The 16,692-nt window shown below is 54.7% G+C and overlaps 1 protein-coding gene across 1 annotated transcript; it reads right to left on the bottom strand.

Moving 5' to 3' along the window:
- Positions 1–6,524: 6,524 nt before the first annotated feature.
- Positions 6,525–16,692, bottom strand: SPARC (secreted protein acidic and cysteine rich). Its single transcript, XM_039701384.1, has 10 exons — positions 16,545–16,692; positions 10,611–10,679; positions 10,386–10,436; positions 10,160–10,244; positions 9,623–9,744; positions 9,301–9,421; positions 8,984–9,117; positions 8,704–8,852; positions 7,973–8,121; positions 6,525–7,797 (listed from the first exon to the last, which is right to left on the bottom strand). The coding sequence occupies exons 2-10, from the start codon at positions 10,665–10,667 to the stop codon at positions 7,769–7,771; spliced, it is 897 nt and encodes a 298-aa protein (XP_039557318.1). The 5' UTR covers positions 10,668–10,679; positions 16,545–16,692; the 3' UTR covers positions 6,525–7,768.

Below are 16,692 nucleotides of genomic sequence, written 5' to 3' on the forward strand. Positions count from 1 at the left end.
GGGAGGGAGTGCAGAGATGGACATGGGGTTTGGCTGGCAGCAGGGTTTGGATGGATCACTCCCATACAGAGACACCCAGCCACCAAGAGTTGTCTCTTGGGTTAACAAGCCCCACTCCTGTTCTCTGTGGGGCTGGAGTGGTGCCCACAGAGTCAGAGCCACCCTGAGCCAGCTTTACTCTCAGCTTAACTCACTGGGATGGAAGGAGCTGTGCAAGATGAGCTGAGCCCAGGGAGAAGCAAAAGAGGGAACGGAACATCGAAGAAGAAGTAGAAGCTTGTCAGATAAGCCAAGAACCCCTGTCTGTGCGTGGGTGTGCACACGTGTGTGTGAAGCAGGACTCTGCCATGGGGTCTCACTTCAGTCTGCATGGAAGGGGAAGATTTTTGCTCTCACACCTGGATGGAAAGAGGAAACATTTACAAAGAAGCGGGGATGCCAAGGCAGGTTCATTCACTCTCTTCACAGATCCTTTGGCATCCTCACAGAAGGAACCTTTTGCAGCAGGGGCATGTCTCAACCCCATCTTGTTTCCTCTGTCCCTGTGGCTGCCAGCGATTCCATCCCTCGCTGCCTCCTCCCTGGGTCCATTCAAAGCCTTCCCAGACAGGGCTGGATCAGGAAGCCAGGCCTCTCCCACCTTTGGCAGTCCCAGGCTGGCCTTTCCCCAGAAATTCAATCATTCCTTCTCTCCCAAACGGAACGTGCCCCAACACCTTTGCCTTGAACCGAGCTGCATTCAGGAGCCTGGGTTTGCCCACACATGTTACAGGTACGGCTGGAGGCCAGAAGCAGGGGAGCCAGCACAGCTCCAGCGTGGAGGAAAAGGGGAGCCCTCAGCAGAGCCCCAAGCTTGGGGCTGTGCAGGGGGGCTGGCTGCTGGAGCAGCGGATGGAATCCTGACATCCCAGCCCAGCTCCTTTCCAAGTTAACATTTGGCTTTTCAAGCCAGAATTGAGCATCCTTGGGGAGAGAAACCATCCAGAGCAGGAGGGCTGGGTCTGCCAGGGAGTCATTGCCTGCATGCTGTGTTCTGGCTGCAGCTGTGGGGTGGTGATGGGGTCTGGAGGTGCAGGGGGAGGGATGGGCACAGCAGTGTGGCAGTGCCAGGCTGAGCCCTGCAGTGCCCAGGGCTGTGGAGGCTGCTTGGCTCCCAGCCCTGCTCTCCTCCCTGAAGGGCTGCCCCTGTGGGCAGCAGGGGTTTGTAGGTGTGAGCTCTAGGTGCAGCACTTTCATCCCTGCCAGATTTTAGGCAGAGGCAGCCAAGGAGAGGAGGATGGTCTTCTCCTCCTTTCCTCTTTTGCCCTTTGCATATGGAGAGGGAAATTCATTCTCCTTCCAGTCTGCCATGCCAAGATCTCCAGGGGAAATGAGTTTCCATGGCCAGGGGTTGAAGTTTGCCAGCACTGGCTTGAGAACATCTGTATGCACAGGCCCTGTGTTATGGTTAAAGTGCAAGGGATATGGGCATCTGCCTCTGAAGGGCAACAAACCTCTGGAGCCCTTCAGATTTCCCCTCTGATTATTACAGCATGTTTCTTCCTGCCACAGGTAGTTCATCTGATGCCAGCTGCAAGGAGAAGGATGCAAACAAGACATGTAAAGTAAAATACTGCTAGATGAGCAAGCTGTAAAGGAAAAGGAAATTATTCCTGTGGAGCAGGATAAAGGCTCACCAAACAGACAGCATGTGGGCAGTGCTCAGAATAGGGAACGGCTCTTTGAAGGGCATGAAAATCCACACCAGAGCTAAAACCTGGAGCTGGCTCTCAGGTGAAGGGGGAATCATCTGATGGAAGATAAGGGAAGGTTTTCATTAAGGACACCATGACCAGGAGGAAACAACAGGAATCCTGCAGGATGAATGGTGCTGCTCAAGCCCAAGCAGACAGGGCATGATTGCAGGTGTGGTTAGTGCAGAGGAGCAGCAGGACTGGGTCAGACCCAAGGTCTGCCCTGACTCATCAATGGGAGATGCTCCAGGGAGAAGGAGCAGAGCAAACAAGTGGTGATACTTGACCCAGATATTAACCCAGCTTCCAGACTGCATCCAGTTCAGGCACTTGTGGGCTGAAGCAGCTCTACTGGGGACATTAGTGTTGGGGGAGAAAGAGCCTCCAGTTTCCAGGAGATCCCTCATTTCACGGGAAGGAAATGCATTACATGGCTGCTCAGCACTGGATGCTCAGTGTAGGAGTCCTGTGGTGGTTTTACACTGCTCCTGGCTGTGGAAAGCCCTGTGAGTGTCAGGTACAGCCCTGGCCACCAGGAATTGTCCTGCCAGGTGTGGTTGTGGTGCCACGACCGCCCTGGGCAGCAGCAGACAGTCACCATCAGGCTGTGGTCAGGCTGGGCTTTGTGCAGGGAGAATTTTGGCCCCAGAGCTGACAGCAGCAGAGTCTCCAAAACCCAGGCAGTAAAGGTGATCAGTGAGGTGTTTGGGCAAGAAATAACAAGAGACTTGTGCAGTCTCTTGAATCCAGATGGAGCAGCAATCAAAAGGAATATGAAATTAAGAAAAATGTAGGGAATGCACATAAAAATGTGTCCTGGGGCGAGTTGTTTCCCAAGAATCACAGAATCAGAGTTTCTTTGATTAGGAGCATAATACTGAGCCTGACAAAAAATGGGCTCAGTTGGGAAATGGCCCTTGTTTATGTGGTAGGACATAAAATAGAAAGTAATGGAAGTTCTCCATGGGCAGTGCAGAAACTGGATAAACCCTGACACAAATAATTACTTACTGTGCAATTACCTTGGCACCAGAGCATCAGGCCAAGCCCAGCTCCTGTTAGAGTTCAGCATCACTGTGCAGTGAAATACTTGTCTGTCTGTCTGTCTGCATCCTCTCTCTGTCCTCAGGCCACCCAGAGGAATGCCATGGCTGTGGTTTCATGCCCCATCAAATCAAGTTAAGACCAGCCAGTAGGTTCAAAAATTAGAGGGAATGGTAGTGAGGAAGACAGACCGAGCTGCAAAACACAAAGCTTGGAATCATATAAGACGTGAATCCTTTAGATTGTAAAATGGTCTGTGCTCCAGAAGGACTGGGGGGGCTCGGGCACCTCCGGGTGGGATGGGATGGTGTCGTGAATGAGTGGCTTAGGACACTTAGAGAGTCACTGACAAAGGTATCAGCAACAGCAAGTTTGAATGTAAGGTGGTCAAAGTGCAACTTAACAGAGTTTGATGGGCAACATCCACTCTGTCACTTCCTACGTGGATGAAACTTACAGAGGAAAATTGACCAAAATTATCTTAAAAGGATTTGCTTGGAGACCAGAGACACAAAAGAGCAAGAGTACAAAGGGTAAGGAAGAGCCTCCCATTGAGTCATGAGGTTCAGAGTAGACCCCCTGGCCAAACTTAGCCTCAGATTTGATCAACTGTTTGTGTCTAAAGGGTTAGCAAATGGATGGGATGGCATGGGATGGGATGGGATGGCATGGGATGGTATGGGTTGGCATGGGATGGCATGGGATGCAGTAGCCAAGCATGGTGGGGACGTAGCCCTAAAGGGACCAGGGCTCTGAGCTGCTCCACTGTGAAGGGCAGAGCCCTCAGCTGAGGGATGCAGGAGCGGGTCCCTCCTCTGTCCCTGTGCCCGGGCAGCCCCGGCACAACCTGCCCGCTCCGACCCGCTCCTGAGCCTCCCGCAGTTCCCGGCTCCATCCCGATCCCATCGCTCCCCCCGCCGGCCGCTCCGCGCCGCTGCCGCCGCCGGGGATGGGATGGGACCGGCCGGGGAGGAGCAGGACGGGGAGGAGCAGGACGGGGAGGAAGGAGAGGACGCTCCTCTTACAGTTTCAGGAGGCAGACAAAAGCGTGTCTGCTCCCTTCCCCTCTGCCCTGCCTCCAGGCCGGCCGCGGGGGATGCGTCCCTCGGGTTTCCCCCGGCGTTGTCTCTTTGTTGGAGGTTGGGCAAGATTTGTCTGAATTCGTGCATTTTTGAAATATACGGGATTTTAAGACCAAAGGATGCCACGCAGTGGATATGGGCAGTTTGGGGGCTGCTCCTCAGGCCGGAGCAGGGCAGAAGGGTGGAGGTAATCCCGACACCGGGGGACACCCTCTGTGCCAGACCCATGATAAGATCCCCCCTCAGTGATTCTGGGGGTGCTTGAACTGCTGTGGCAGAGAGCTGTGTGTGAGATTCCCACTGGGAATGGTGACTCCATCAACCCCACCACCCCGGGTACCTGACCATGGGTCAAAGCCCTCAGTTTCATGTTCAATATTCCTTTGCAGGGCTGATTTTAGCTGATGAGAGTTGATCCTGTGTGAAATACCAGCCTTCACACGTGGAGCCTGAGGGAATGATGTGAAGCTGTGTCAGGGGAGGCTTAGGTTGGATATTTTCAAATATCCAGAGGGTGTTTGGCACTGGAAGAGGCTCCCAAGGGAAGTGGCCACAGTGCCTGCCTGATTTCAAGAAGCGTTTGGACAACACTCTCAGGCAGATGTTGTAATTCTTGGTGTGGTCCTATTGCAGGAGTTGGAACTCAGATCCTTGTGGGATCTTCCAACTCAGAATTTTCTGTGATTGCATGATTCTGTGCTGCAGGATGAGTTTAATTCCAGGGGTTTCCAGTGTCACTGTTAGCTAGAGTGGAAGCAGCTCCAGGTGCACCTCACAAACAGTGGGGCTCTGATCCAGGCTGTTTCCAGGTGTCTGACTTCAGTAGTCCTGGTGATCCCTGGCTTGTCACCCTTTTCATCACCTGCACTTTGTACATTTCAGCCACAAACCTTAATGCAGTATTTATGCCACAGTTTGTTTCTCTTACAAAAGTACGGGTCAGGAAAACAGACAGGACAGCACAAATCTCTACAGAAATCTCTGTCTGCTCCATCTTTCCTCTCTTGAATGCAGGACAAGGCTCAGTGAGTAACTGCACCAAAGGAACCATCTCTGCAGATGCACTGTAGCACTCGGGTGCTGGTTTTGGATCCAGATCTGTCAGTTAGTTTTCTATTTAATTTTCCTTTTTTTTTTTTTTTCAGGTTTGCAAACTGTGTCCTCAGTCAGCACAAACCACAGGGAGAATTTCCACTCGGAAAGTACAGGGGAGTTTCTTTACTGCTGTGCAGGCACGGGAAGGCTCCATTTCAGCTCCAACAGGGAAAGGGCTGTTCTGTTCCACCCTTGCTGACTGTCTGGGTCTGAAAGCTCAAAGAGGCCAGCTTATTCCTCAAGTCCTGACATAACCCCTTGTATGGCATTTGCCCCAAGGCAGCGAGATTCCAACCACTTGATACTTGAGGCTGTGACCTTTGAAGGGTTAAGAGAGCCCCAGCTCAAACCTCCTGAGCTCCTTCTGATGCTCAGTTAAAGCCAGGGCAGCTGCACTTTGTTGGAGCACTGGGCTGGCTCCTTTGGGCTCTGCCAGACTGCTGGGACAGGAATGTTGTCCCAAGGGATGGGACACGGCCTTGGAGAGGGATCACAGCACCTTCAGAGCCGATACCCAGCTCTCCTGGTGCAGCCTGCTGGCTTTCCTGAGCCTGCAGGACTCAGGGCTAACTCGGGCACCAGAGGAGAAGGCAGGGGAGAGCAGGGCTGGAAAGCTTTCCCCTGCACAGGACCCAAGCTCCTGTGCCTGTCTGGTGGCACTGGCAGGAGGGCTGAGCTGGAAGGAGTGGAGCTGCCTCTCACAGGGTTTCTGGCTGAGAGGGAGTGACTGGAAAGCAGGTTTGCACAGGATGGCTGATCTCCTGCAGCCCCTGCCTGTCTTCCTGCCCTCTCCCCTGGCCAAACCTCCTCTCAACAGCTCTCCAGGCCTGGAGGTGGGTCACATCCAGCTGGCTCTTGCAGGGGTCACGGGCAGTGGTGCCCTTCTCTGTGTCAGCTCTGCCAGTTGGTAGCAGCTGCTCCCGCAGTGGGGAGGCACTCACTGTGTCTCCACTGAGAGCCCCCTTTGGCTCACAGCCCTGGGAAGCAGTGTGGCCAGGGGAACGGTGCTGTGCTCCACCTGGCCCCTCTGGGCTTATCTTTCCCTCGGGGGTCAAACACCTTGGCCACACAAAGTCTGTGTCCTGTGGGACCTGCCCCAGCTCCACAGCCAGGAGTGACCCGGGCAGGATCTGCCCTGACAGCCCAGCTGGGAGCACAGCACATTCCTCAGGGGCTGTCAGCACGGACCTCACAGCTCAGCCAGAGCTCTTCAACTTGGCTATTTTTAGCCCATGCAAATGGGGGTGTTTATTTTCCTCCTCTTGCGCCTTTTTGCCTTTCCCAGGGATTTTATTGCTGATGAAAGCAATGGCCTGAGAGCCCTGTGAGTGTCCATGCTGGCTGCTGCAGTGACCCCATCTCTGCCCACGTTTCCCATCCAATATTCCCCAAACCCTTATCAGTGATGGGCTGGAATGGGCAGAAGCCCCTCAGCTTACCTTGGACCAGACCTTTTTTGGGGCTGGGAGACCTGTGGTAACAACTTAAACTCATGCATGAGGCTGGTGTTGAGGGGGCAGTCCCTCTCACCAGGATGGGAGGAAACAGAGGAACATTGCAGGCTGGTTTATTGTCAGTGTTTCAAATCAGTATTTTTTATTACAGAAACTCATCAGGTTGCTCACACTGTGGCAGGAATTTCATAATATAAGGCACAGGGAACATTCAGAGGTAAAAAAAAGAGTTCTCAGCCTGTGAGATTTAACCATCACTTTGCACCTGTCAGGACTCTCTCTTATAAAGCAAAATCCAAATACCTTCTCCCTTCCATCCTTTGCATCCCTTAAATCCACAACAGGAAAAAAATATTGCAGCCTTTCCCTCGAGCACGTGGCAAACACACCACTTTCTGGGCAGAAATATCCCTTACATCCCTTCCAAGTCTGACACAGCCTCCCTGGAAGAGCAGGGCTGGAATTTAGGCACAGCCAAGGCAGGGGTGGGAAGTGCTTAAGGGCACTGTGATTTGGGGAGAGCCAAGAGCTTTATCTCACCTACTGAATCACAACATCAAGGTGAGCAACACACACCCCGGGGAACAGGCAGCCACACAGAAAACACAACAGCAGCATGGTCATTGAGTGATGGTGAAGCATGTAGCACTTTCAAACCTTTATTATTCAAGAGGATTTTACAGGATGGGAATAATTTCATTTTATTTGTTTTAAATTCTGTGCGCTTCCCTATTTGCTTGTTCCATTTATCTTTTTTTTTGTGCCCAATAACTGCTAAATTCAAACCCTGGGAATGGGAGGGAAAAAAATTAAAAAAAAGGAAAACAAAATCCTACCACTCTCTGTCTTTCTCACCCCTCTCCATCCTTCCTACCATGAGCTGGGTGGCCACAATGTCACCTGCAGCTGCTCTGCTTGAGAACCCAATCCTCCTACATCCTCTGGCTCTGCCTTCCCTCGCTGGCATCTGTGCCTGGGGTGGTGAATCAGCTGAGAGGGTTTTGTGTCTGAGTGTCCAGGAACGTGCTGTTAGTGAGAAGTGAAGAGAAGTCCACCCGAGAGAGCGGATGGTGAGGCAGAGCGGATATTTAGCACAGGAACAATCAGCAGTAAAGACGTAGGAGAGAGAAAAGGCTGGTAAGAGCTTGTGGAAACAGCTGGGTGAGTAATCTAGTGGTGATAGATAAGGCTATGAATGAGGACTGTTATTTCTCTTAGCACCGTTACTACATATGTTTAGACCTATATTAGCACCTTGTTCCCAGGGAAAAACAAAACAAAACAAAAGCAGTTTAAAAACCAAAGGAAGTGGGAAGGTTAAAACATGACAAAGTTGGCAGCAGGGCAGGAAGGCGAGCGTTTAGATCACAAGATCCTTGTCTATGTCCTCTGTGGAAGGAAAAGAGAGAGACAAAGTTAGGAGGTGATGCTGCCAGGGTTCCTGTACCCTTCCCACTGCCCCTGCTTCCCCTCACCCAGGGCTGGCTGTGGTGCATTGCTTCACCCACAGAGGGGGTTCTGGGGGTGCCCTTCAGCCTCCCTTCCTGCCCTCCCTGGTACTTACTCTCCTTGATGCCAAAGCAGCTGGCCCACTCCTCCAGGGCGATGTACTTGTCGTTGTCCAGGTCGCAGGCCTCGAAGAAGCGAGTGGTGCAGTGCTCCATGGGGATCAGGGGGGCACGCAGCGGGGCCAGCTCCGTGTGCGACAGGTACCTGCCAAGGCCACCACTCGCTCACAGGAGGGAAGGTGCTGGCCCCAGCTCTCTGCTTGGGCTGCTGTCCCAGTGCCCTTCCAGTATCAGCCACGGAGTGGCACACGGGTCAAGGACTGGTATCTGTCTTTGCAGCCAGCTGTGCTGGTCACAAAACAGCCACCAGCTGGGGGTCCCTGCCAGCTGCCCCCCACCCCACAGGCCTGTGTGATCATTCCCGTGCCCATCTGCAGCCCACAGCTAAGCCAGCAGCTGCTATCTCAGCTGCTGAAGTTATCCCAGGGCCTTTGGACTAAGATATTTTAGGGCACTATCATAGAACAGTAAATCTGAGAAGTGAGAAACTCCACACCCAAGGGAGGTGGGAGCAGCTGGGGCTGGGGGAGGCCCCTCTTCCTGCAGAAGAGCAGTCTGCAGGAGGCAAAGGTGCCTTTACCCCAGCCTGGTTTGCCACAACCTCTGCCACCAGCCGCCCACTTGTGCCACATTTCCACCCTGCCTTGACACCTTCTACTGCCAAATCACCCTGGTCCTCAGGCAGGAAATGGTTCTGGGGTCTTTGTCCTGCTCTGCTGGCACTCACCCATCAATGGGGTGCTGGTCCAGCTGCCCGAACTGCCAGTGCACGGGGAAGATGTACATGTTGTAGTTCTTCTCAAAGTCCCGGGCCAGGAGCTCCACGGTGTGGTCACCGGCCTCCAGGCGCTTCTCGTTCTCGTGGATCTTCTTCACCTGCCATGAGAGAGGACAGGGAGGCCTTGTCAGCAGGGAAATGGGGTGTGAGGGCTCCCTGGAGGGGCTCCCTGTCTGTGCTGGCCTCCACTGTGGGGGTGAGCTCCCAGACCGCTTCCCTTGTGCCCCACCTTGAGCTTCTGCTTCTCGGTCAGCAGGTTGTTGTCCTCGTCGCGCTCGTACAGCGTGATCAGCACGTTCTTGAGCCAGTCCCGCATGCGCAGGGGGAACTCGGTCAGCTCTGTGTCCAGGCAGGCAGGGATGACTGCAAGTCACACACGGGGGTCAGTGCAGCATCTGGACATGCAGCTCCACGCCCTGGACACAGCCCTGCTGCCCTCCCACCTCAGCCCTGAGCTTGCCAGGACCTTTGCTCTCCACCAGGCTGTGAACATGGGGGCTGTGCCCGGTTAGGGGTCCCCTTGTCTGAGGGAGTGGCTCCACTTACATTTGCAAGGCCCAATGTAGTCCAGGTGCAGCTTGTGTCCCTTCTTGGTTCCCTCCAGGGTGCACTTGGTGGCAAAGAAGTGGCAGGAGGAGTCGTAGGTCTTGTTGTCAGTGCCACAGACCTGCACAGGAAGGGGAGATGCTGCGTGAGAGGCAGGGAGAGCCTCCAGACGAGATGTTTAACTTGTTCCTGGGGTAATAGCTCCTTCTTCACCACCAGATGGGGAGCAGCCACCCTGGCTCTGTCTCCACGTGTCACCATGCCTGGCAAAGCCCGTGTGGGTCCCTCCCTGCCCTGGGCCACCGAGCAGAGCCTTCCTCACCTTCTCGAAGACGCCGGCGGTGGCGGGGCAGCTGGAGGGGTCCTGGCACACACACATGGGCGAGTTGTTGTCATCCACCTCGCACACCTTGCCGTGCTTGCAGTGGTGGTTCTGGCAGGGGTCTGGAGCAGGAGGGGAGCTAAGTCAGAGCCAGCCACATCCTCCCCTCCCACGAGATGCTCAGGGCACTTCAGCACAGAGGGAAGGCTGAGACTTTGCCAGAGACACCTCCCACATCTGTTCTCACACTGGGAAGATGTGAAGGCTTCCAGAAGTCCATGTTAGCCCTGGGGCTAATCCTGGACTCCTTTCTGTAGCCACACCAATGGCTTTTCTGTTGCAAAGATGGGCTTACAGAGAGCCCAGGGCTGGAAGATGCCATGTGCCTCTTGCTTTAAATGTCTATCCAGGCTGGCATCATCCTTGTGCTACAGCCCTTCCCAAAGGACCCCCTCACTGTTTGGGGTGGTAAAGCTCCCCCACACAGGGAGGGGACAGTGTCCCTGCCAGCTGGAGGGCAGGGGAAGAGTGACTTACTCTCTGCAACAATCTCCTCTACATCCTCCGTGGGTTCCTCGAACTCTCCCACCTCCACCTGGACAGGATTAGCCCCCACGGGCTCCTGCAAGAGAGGTTGGTGTTTCTGCTGTGGGTGCACAGCCCCAGCTCCTGGGGGGCAGAGCAGCCCCCCAGGGCTCCCCAGAGCTTTGGAGAGCAGTGGGTGCTGAGGGGATGGGTGAGGAGCAGGGACAGAACCACCTACCTCTGTGGTGGGGTCTTCGATGACCTCGGTCTCATCGGGCAGAGCCTCCTGCTGCAGAGGAAAATGCACATGAGAGGGGGTCCACGGGACAGTCCCAACGGGGGTGACCCACTGGAACAACCATTCCTCATTCCTCAGTACTTTATTTGTTATAAAAGCAAATCCCCATCAGCTGCTCCATATGAACAGCCCCAACAGCAAAGCTCCCCTGTCTCCTGCACTTACCGGTGCTGCCAGGGCTTTGCCTGCCAGGCAGAGAAGGAAAAAAATCCAGGCCCTCATCTTTCAGCAGACCTTGAACAAAGCAGAGGAAAAGGAGGGATGAGGAAGGAGGCCACTGTGTGCTGCTGGGCTCCAGGCTGAGCAGACACTGCGAGGAAGGCGTTCTCTCCATTTCCTGCCTCGTCTGTTCAGTATTACAGACCCAAGTGCTGGCTTTTCTAGCCAAAACCTTGGGCCAAATTGTGTTTCCAAGATAAATTTGTTTGATTTTGCAAAATGAGACAGTGGGGTTTAGATGTCTGTTGCTCTCCTGGATACCTTTAGGAAAATCACAGTCAAAATGGCTCTTTCCTTCTCTGGAGGGTTTTTTTTTCCACCAATCCCCCCACATTTTTCACATTAAAAATCCCCTGATATGAGTGCCAGGTATAAGGAATGAAACTCTAGCATGTTAGTTGCCAATCAGAAAAAATATGGAAGTGGATGAAGGAAAGAGATGACAGAGAGACAATGAGAAAGCACTTGAGGATTAAACCCTTTAGAAAACCCCTTCCCCCGTGAACACAGACATCCCAGGGGTATCACAGACCAGTCCCTCATCCCTAGCACCACAAAGTGTTGGGGTGTTTTTCCCTTTCCTGCTCAGACCTGAGGGTCCCCAGGCTTTGAGGGATCCAGGTCACTTTGGGGTTGTGCCTTTGATGAGCCCTTTGCACCCTCCCGGCGCGGGCTGTGCAGAGCCTCTGCAGCAGGGGCAGCCCAGCCAGCAGAGCACAGCTGGTGCCATGCCCGTGGTGCCACGCCCGTGGTGACACGCCCGTGGTGCCATGCCCGTGTCCCCATCCCCCCCGGTTCCTGTCTGGCAGGGCTGAGCCGCTCCGGAGCTCAGCTGCCCAGCGGCGCTGCCCGCTCCCTTCCGCCGCGGGCACAGCCCCCCTCTCCCCTCTCCTGCCAGCGAGGGGACCTGTGCCCCTGCCAGCCTCCCTTTCCCTGCCCTGCTCCGCTCCACCTGCCCCACAGCCCGCCCTGGGGGATTTGCTGGGACTGAAAGCCTTGGGTGAGGTTTCTTCTTCTCTCCCAGGGTATCTAATGTCACTGCATTTTCCTCCTCGTGCCCAGCAGCTCTCTGGGTATAAAGCCACACCAGAGCTGTGCTGCCAGGGCACCAAACCTGGCTGGGCTCTGCTTCCTAATTTAGAGAGGTTTGGCCACTCAGAGAATGCCCTCTTTCCAATCTCAGGACCTCCCCCGGCCGCTAGTGGGGTGTCTGTGCAAAACAGGGGTCAGGGAATGGAAGACAGCTTTTTTGGGATGTCAGAGGGGTGGGAGAGGGTGGTGGGGATGGCTGCTGTGGTGGCATGAAGGTTCTGTGACAGAGGAGCTGTGGGGAGGGATGACGAGCTCTTTGGGGCTGTGGGGAGGGGCGATGAGCTCTTTGGGGCTGTGGGGAGGGGTGATGAGCTCTTTGGGGCTGTGAGGAGGGGTGATGAGCTCTTTGGGGCTGTGGGAAGGGGTGATGAGCTCTTTGGGGCTGTGGGAAGGGGTGATGAGCCTCTGTTGAGGCTGCAGCTGAGCAGCTCCCTCCTCTCCTGCTTGGTGTGAGCTGTCCCTTCCCCTCGTCTTGGTTTGTTCTGGAGGTTTCTGTGAGCTCTGCCAGTATTAGCCAGCAGAGATCACTGGTTCTTTCTTCCTGCAAGGGTTGTTTGGGGAGGGAGGTGGAAAAGTACAGGTGATTCTGGCCATCTCCTCCCTTGCTGGTATCCCCTGGCTAGTAAAGGCTCCTCCTGGGCTTCTCCAGGGGCTTGTTTGCTTTGGAAGGTGCTCTGAGGCTCAGTGGTGCTCACTGGGCAGTGCCCAGCCTGGAGGAGAGGGCAGTGCATGCACATGTGGAAGGTGGCACTAAGAAGAGCCCAACCCCACGCCAAGGCCATCTTAGATCATTTCCCCAAGCTTTAAAAAAGCCTTGAATTTCAAAGTCTGGGCATGCAGTAAGTGGGGTCAGGGAATTAGGTGTTTGCTAGGAGCCAGCAGACAGTTGGAGCTGCCAGTGTTGTGTTTGGAGGAAGAAGGAGCATGAAAATGTCTGAGCAAACAACCTCTGCAGAACTGTCTTGTGCCTTAGATGGTAAAACAAATTTATTATAAAATAACAAGTTTTTGGAGGCAAAGCTGTGCAGTGAGGACATTACAGAGTCTGTGAGCCCCTGGCTGGGTTGCAAATGGTCATTCCTGAATGCCTGGTGGCCAAAAGTCCTGAAATAACAGCTCAGGAGCCCTGCACACAGGGCTGCTCTACCAGGATAACGTGGTCCATGGTGCAAGTCTCCCTCCTTGTGGAGCAACCATGGTCCTGCTATCCAAGAGGATGCTCTTTGGAGCTGGCAGCTGGGCCACAGCAGGAGCTCAGCATCCATGCCCCAGCTGCAGGGACTTGGGAGGATCCCTGGGGGCTCTGCACTGGGAATGCCTGGCACTGCTTTGTGAGCCCCATGGAGGGCAGAGGCCAGCAAGGGGGTGCAGCCATGGGGTCATTTTGGACAGAAGAAAACAGGGAAAAAGATTTTAGCAAGCAGGGACTTGGGCCCTTCTGCATCCTAAAGGAATCAACAGACACCAGCACTTCGCAGGATGCTGGAAACCAGCACAGAAAGGGCTGCTGAATATAGAATAAGAGAAGCTCCATGGTCACCACCCTCTCTTCAAGCCTGCCCTCCTGAATGCTGTGTATTGAGCAGACAGCAGGGCACCATGGGCTGCAGGACCCATGGGCTGTGCAGATTTTTTAATACCTGATCCCACTTGCATCCCACATGGGGACTTCAGCTCCCATTCACTCTTTAAACAGAGTCTGGGGGCTCCCCCAAACCCCTCTCAGTGGTTCACCTCTGCAGCATGGCCCTCAGCACCAGCTGCTCATTGCATTTCACAGCCATACCCCAAGGAAGAAAACCAGGGGTGCAGAGAGGGCAGAGGCTGACCCCCAGCACCTGCAGAAACTCCAAGCCAGCTGCTCAGGGAACTCCTCACCATGTTCCCCCCAAGCTCCTGGCACCATCATCAGCTCCTCCTGATGGGGAACACACCCCGCAGGGATGCACAGAGGGTCTGTGCCACCGGGTCTGCCACGGGCACCCCAGCCCGGGGCCTTTGTGGCTTGGGGAGGACACTGCTGGGACGGGTGTCCTCAGGAGAGGCTCCGTGGATGGTGGAGCGTGGTCCATGTGGCGCTGGCCCTGGCCAGGGTTGCGTAAGCCCTCAGGGATGCCACGTTAGCGTGGGGAGGAGTCTCCCCCCGGCCACTTGGACAGCTCCTCCTCAGCCCGGCTGCCAGTCCTGCTAACCCGGGCGAGGGGCTCTGCTGCCTCCTCCCGCTGCAGCCACGGAGGCAGGAATGGGCGATGGGGGCACGGCCCTGCCCTGCCCCAGCTCCTGCCTGCACCCCAGCCCGGCAGCAGCGTCTCCTGCACCCACCCACCCTGCTCACTGCTCGTCCAAGCCTCTGGAGGATCTGACACTCCCCAGCTCATGCTGAGTGTAAGGGCAAAGCTGGGCCAGAAAAAGATTCTGCTAAACCCGAGTGGGGCCACAGTGCTCAAGGTGCAGGTGGGTGACCAAGTGTGACCCCCACAGAGACACAACACCAGGGCTGGGTCCCCACTGCCTGCCTGCCCTCCCTGTGCAGAAAGACCCTCTGAGGTTACTCAGCAGCCACTCCCAGGCTGAAATTCCATTTGAAGCTGGAGATGTATGCGTGAGTTCCCATGAAGCTCCCTGCTGAGCAGGTCCCTGCACGTTCTGTGCCTGCTCACCCAGATGTGCTGCAGCTGCCCTGGGTGCCTGGGGAGCAGGGCAGGGGACTGCGCAGAAGCCAGCCTGGTCCTGCCACCTGCACAGACCCCTCTCACACACTGTGCAGGCTCAGAAAGCCACGCAAGCTGTAGATGGAAGTGAAATTCTCTTTAGCTCACAAACACACTTTGAGTAAAACACAGTGGGGGAAAAAATCCCCCTACCCCATGTGCCTGTGTAGAGTCACTAAAGACACGGCTACCCCACAGCACTGTGTGAACCCACTCCCTGTGCTGGGAGCTGAGCAGCTCTGTGTGAGCCCAGAAATGCTCAGATCTTACAGGGCTTGATACAACAGCAAGAGCCCAGCCCATCACACTGTGTGCTGGAGCTGCCACAGTTTCTCCCGATTGGAGATTGAATAGAAAACACTTAAATTAGTACCAGAAAAAGAGCCTGGATGTGCCGTGGGCTGCAGGCAGCTGCTCATGGATGAGCCCTGTGCAGACAGGCGAGGCAGAATTCTGCTGTCCTGCCTGAGCTTTTTGTTTTGTGTGGCTGCTTTTGACACTGCTTAGGCAGTGACCTAAGCAGTGTCAGAAGCAGCCCGATGCTTTGTGCCAGGTGCGGGAGGTCCCTCTGGCCCCGGCGGTGCCACCAGCTGATCCCGCACAGCTCCACCAAGGAGGCAGAGAATAAACTGTCCGATAAATATTCTGCAAAAATGCAAACCATCTCCAGAGCATTCCCTGGACCTGCCCTGCCACAAGCGCTCCAGCGATAACAGCCCCGACATCCCTCGGACCAGAGGACCCAGAAAAGGTTTCCATGGGAGCCGACATTCCTCTGGGGCTGAGTCATGGAAGAGCAGAGTGTTGTGGAAGGAAGGGCTTGAAAAAAAGTTCGAAAAAGTTTATTTCTGCTCTTCCCCCTCCCAACACCGCCCGCATCCCTGCTCCTGCCTATGTGGCAGACAATGGCTTGGCTTCAGCCACTGCGCCGGACGCGACAGCTTTTCTTTTGCACTTTAAACTCGCCTGGTCGACCCTAACAAACGGCTGCAATTAACTTTTATCCTTTTGGAGGGATGCTGGGTTTTTGGGCTGTTTCAAGTTGGTCGCCTCTGAGGGCTCGGGAGTACTGGTGACATTGCCGGTACCCCTGGTTTCACTCCAACTTGAGACTTTTGCCTTTCGGTTTGGGTGGGGATTCAGCCCCCAACCGGTTAAATTCCCTTTTTTTTTTTTTTTTTTTTTTGGCTGGATGCAACAGAGTGGAGCTTTCTTAGAGAAGGACACAAAGAGCAGAGTGAGACTGTCACGTCAGCGGGCCGGGAAGGACAGCGGCTGCCTTTAAAGGAAAGGAGCCTCGTCCCTTCTGTGGGGACCTAAAATTGTGCCTGATGGAACACAAGTTCTTAAAACTAAAAAAAAAAAATCCACCCCAAAAGAGCTTTGCTCCTCCTCTCCTGCAATCTCCGTCTCCCTAACAGTCGATCAGAGTTTGGCAAGCCAGGGCAGCCGACTTGAAAAGCTTTCAGAGTTTGCTTGGAACAAAAAGCCGAGTGTCTTTTTTTTTTTTTTTTTCAAAGGAGAAATAAGACCGGCTGCACTGAAAAAATAAAACCCCTGACATGAAGCCGACAGCTCTTTTGTTCTTCCTCTGGATACTCTGGTGAGTAAAACATCACCTGCCAACACACCTCAGGCTGGGAGAAGTGGGGACTGTTCATAACTACATCTGATTTTCTCTGCAGGCTGGTTTGATGTGCCCAGACATTCGTGTCATGCATCTCACTAAAGAGCTACCCACCAGCTAAAAACACAGAGGGGAAGAAGGGAGGAGAGAGAAGAATCAGGGCAAGTCAAACCTTTACAATCAGATGCCACCAAAGCATTAAAGCTCTGGCAGTGAAATTGAGTAAGAGCCAGTTTAGAAGGGGAAACGCTGCGAAGAGGAGAAAGGGGTGAAGCAGGAGGGGTCTCTAACCGCTTGGGGTGGAGAGCATCCAGCTGCCCATCCCGAGTGACGCACGGCCAGCACCGGAGCCGCTCCCCGGGCTGGGACAGGGACCCCCAGGAGTGGGTCTGGGGACCCCCGTGCCGGAGGGAAAGCACAGCAAGGGCAGTCGCGAAGCTCGGGCCATACCTCGCAGTCCCGGCAGCACGGCTGAGGGAACTTCAGGCGCTCGCACAGGCTGGAGGAATCTGCAAGTTTTAGGAGGAGGCAGGAGGAAGCCAAAGGGTGGGCTGGGTTTCCCTCTGCCTCTCCCCCTCCTCCTCCTCTGTAGCTTTCC

This window comes from Passer montanus, unplaced genomic scaffold, assembly GCF_014805655.1.
Source record: "Passer montanus isolate IOZ18808 unplaced genomic scaffold, ASM1480565v1 scaffold15, whole genome shotgun sequence".
Taxonomy (NCBI): Eukaryota; Metazoa; Chordata; class Aves; order Passeriformes; family Passeridae; genus Passer; species Passer montanus.

Bases quoted from the DNA above. Each gene is read 5' to 3' on its own strand.
- SPARC (XM_039701384.1), bottom strand. From the start codon at position 10,667: ATGAGGGCCTGGATTTTTTTCCTTCTCTGCCTGGCAGGCAAAGCCCTG. The intron at 9,745-10,159 runs GTAAGTCACTCT...CTCCTGCTCCAG, and splicing joins AGAGGAGATTGTTGCAGAGA to ACCCCTGCCAGAACCACCAC. The intron at 7,798-7,972 runs GTAAGTACCAGG...TTCCTTCCACAG, and splicing joins CTGCTTTGGCATCAAGGAGA to AGGACATAGACAAGGATCTT.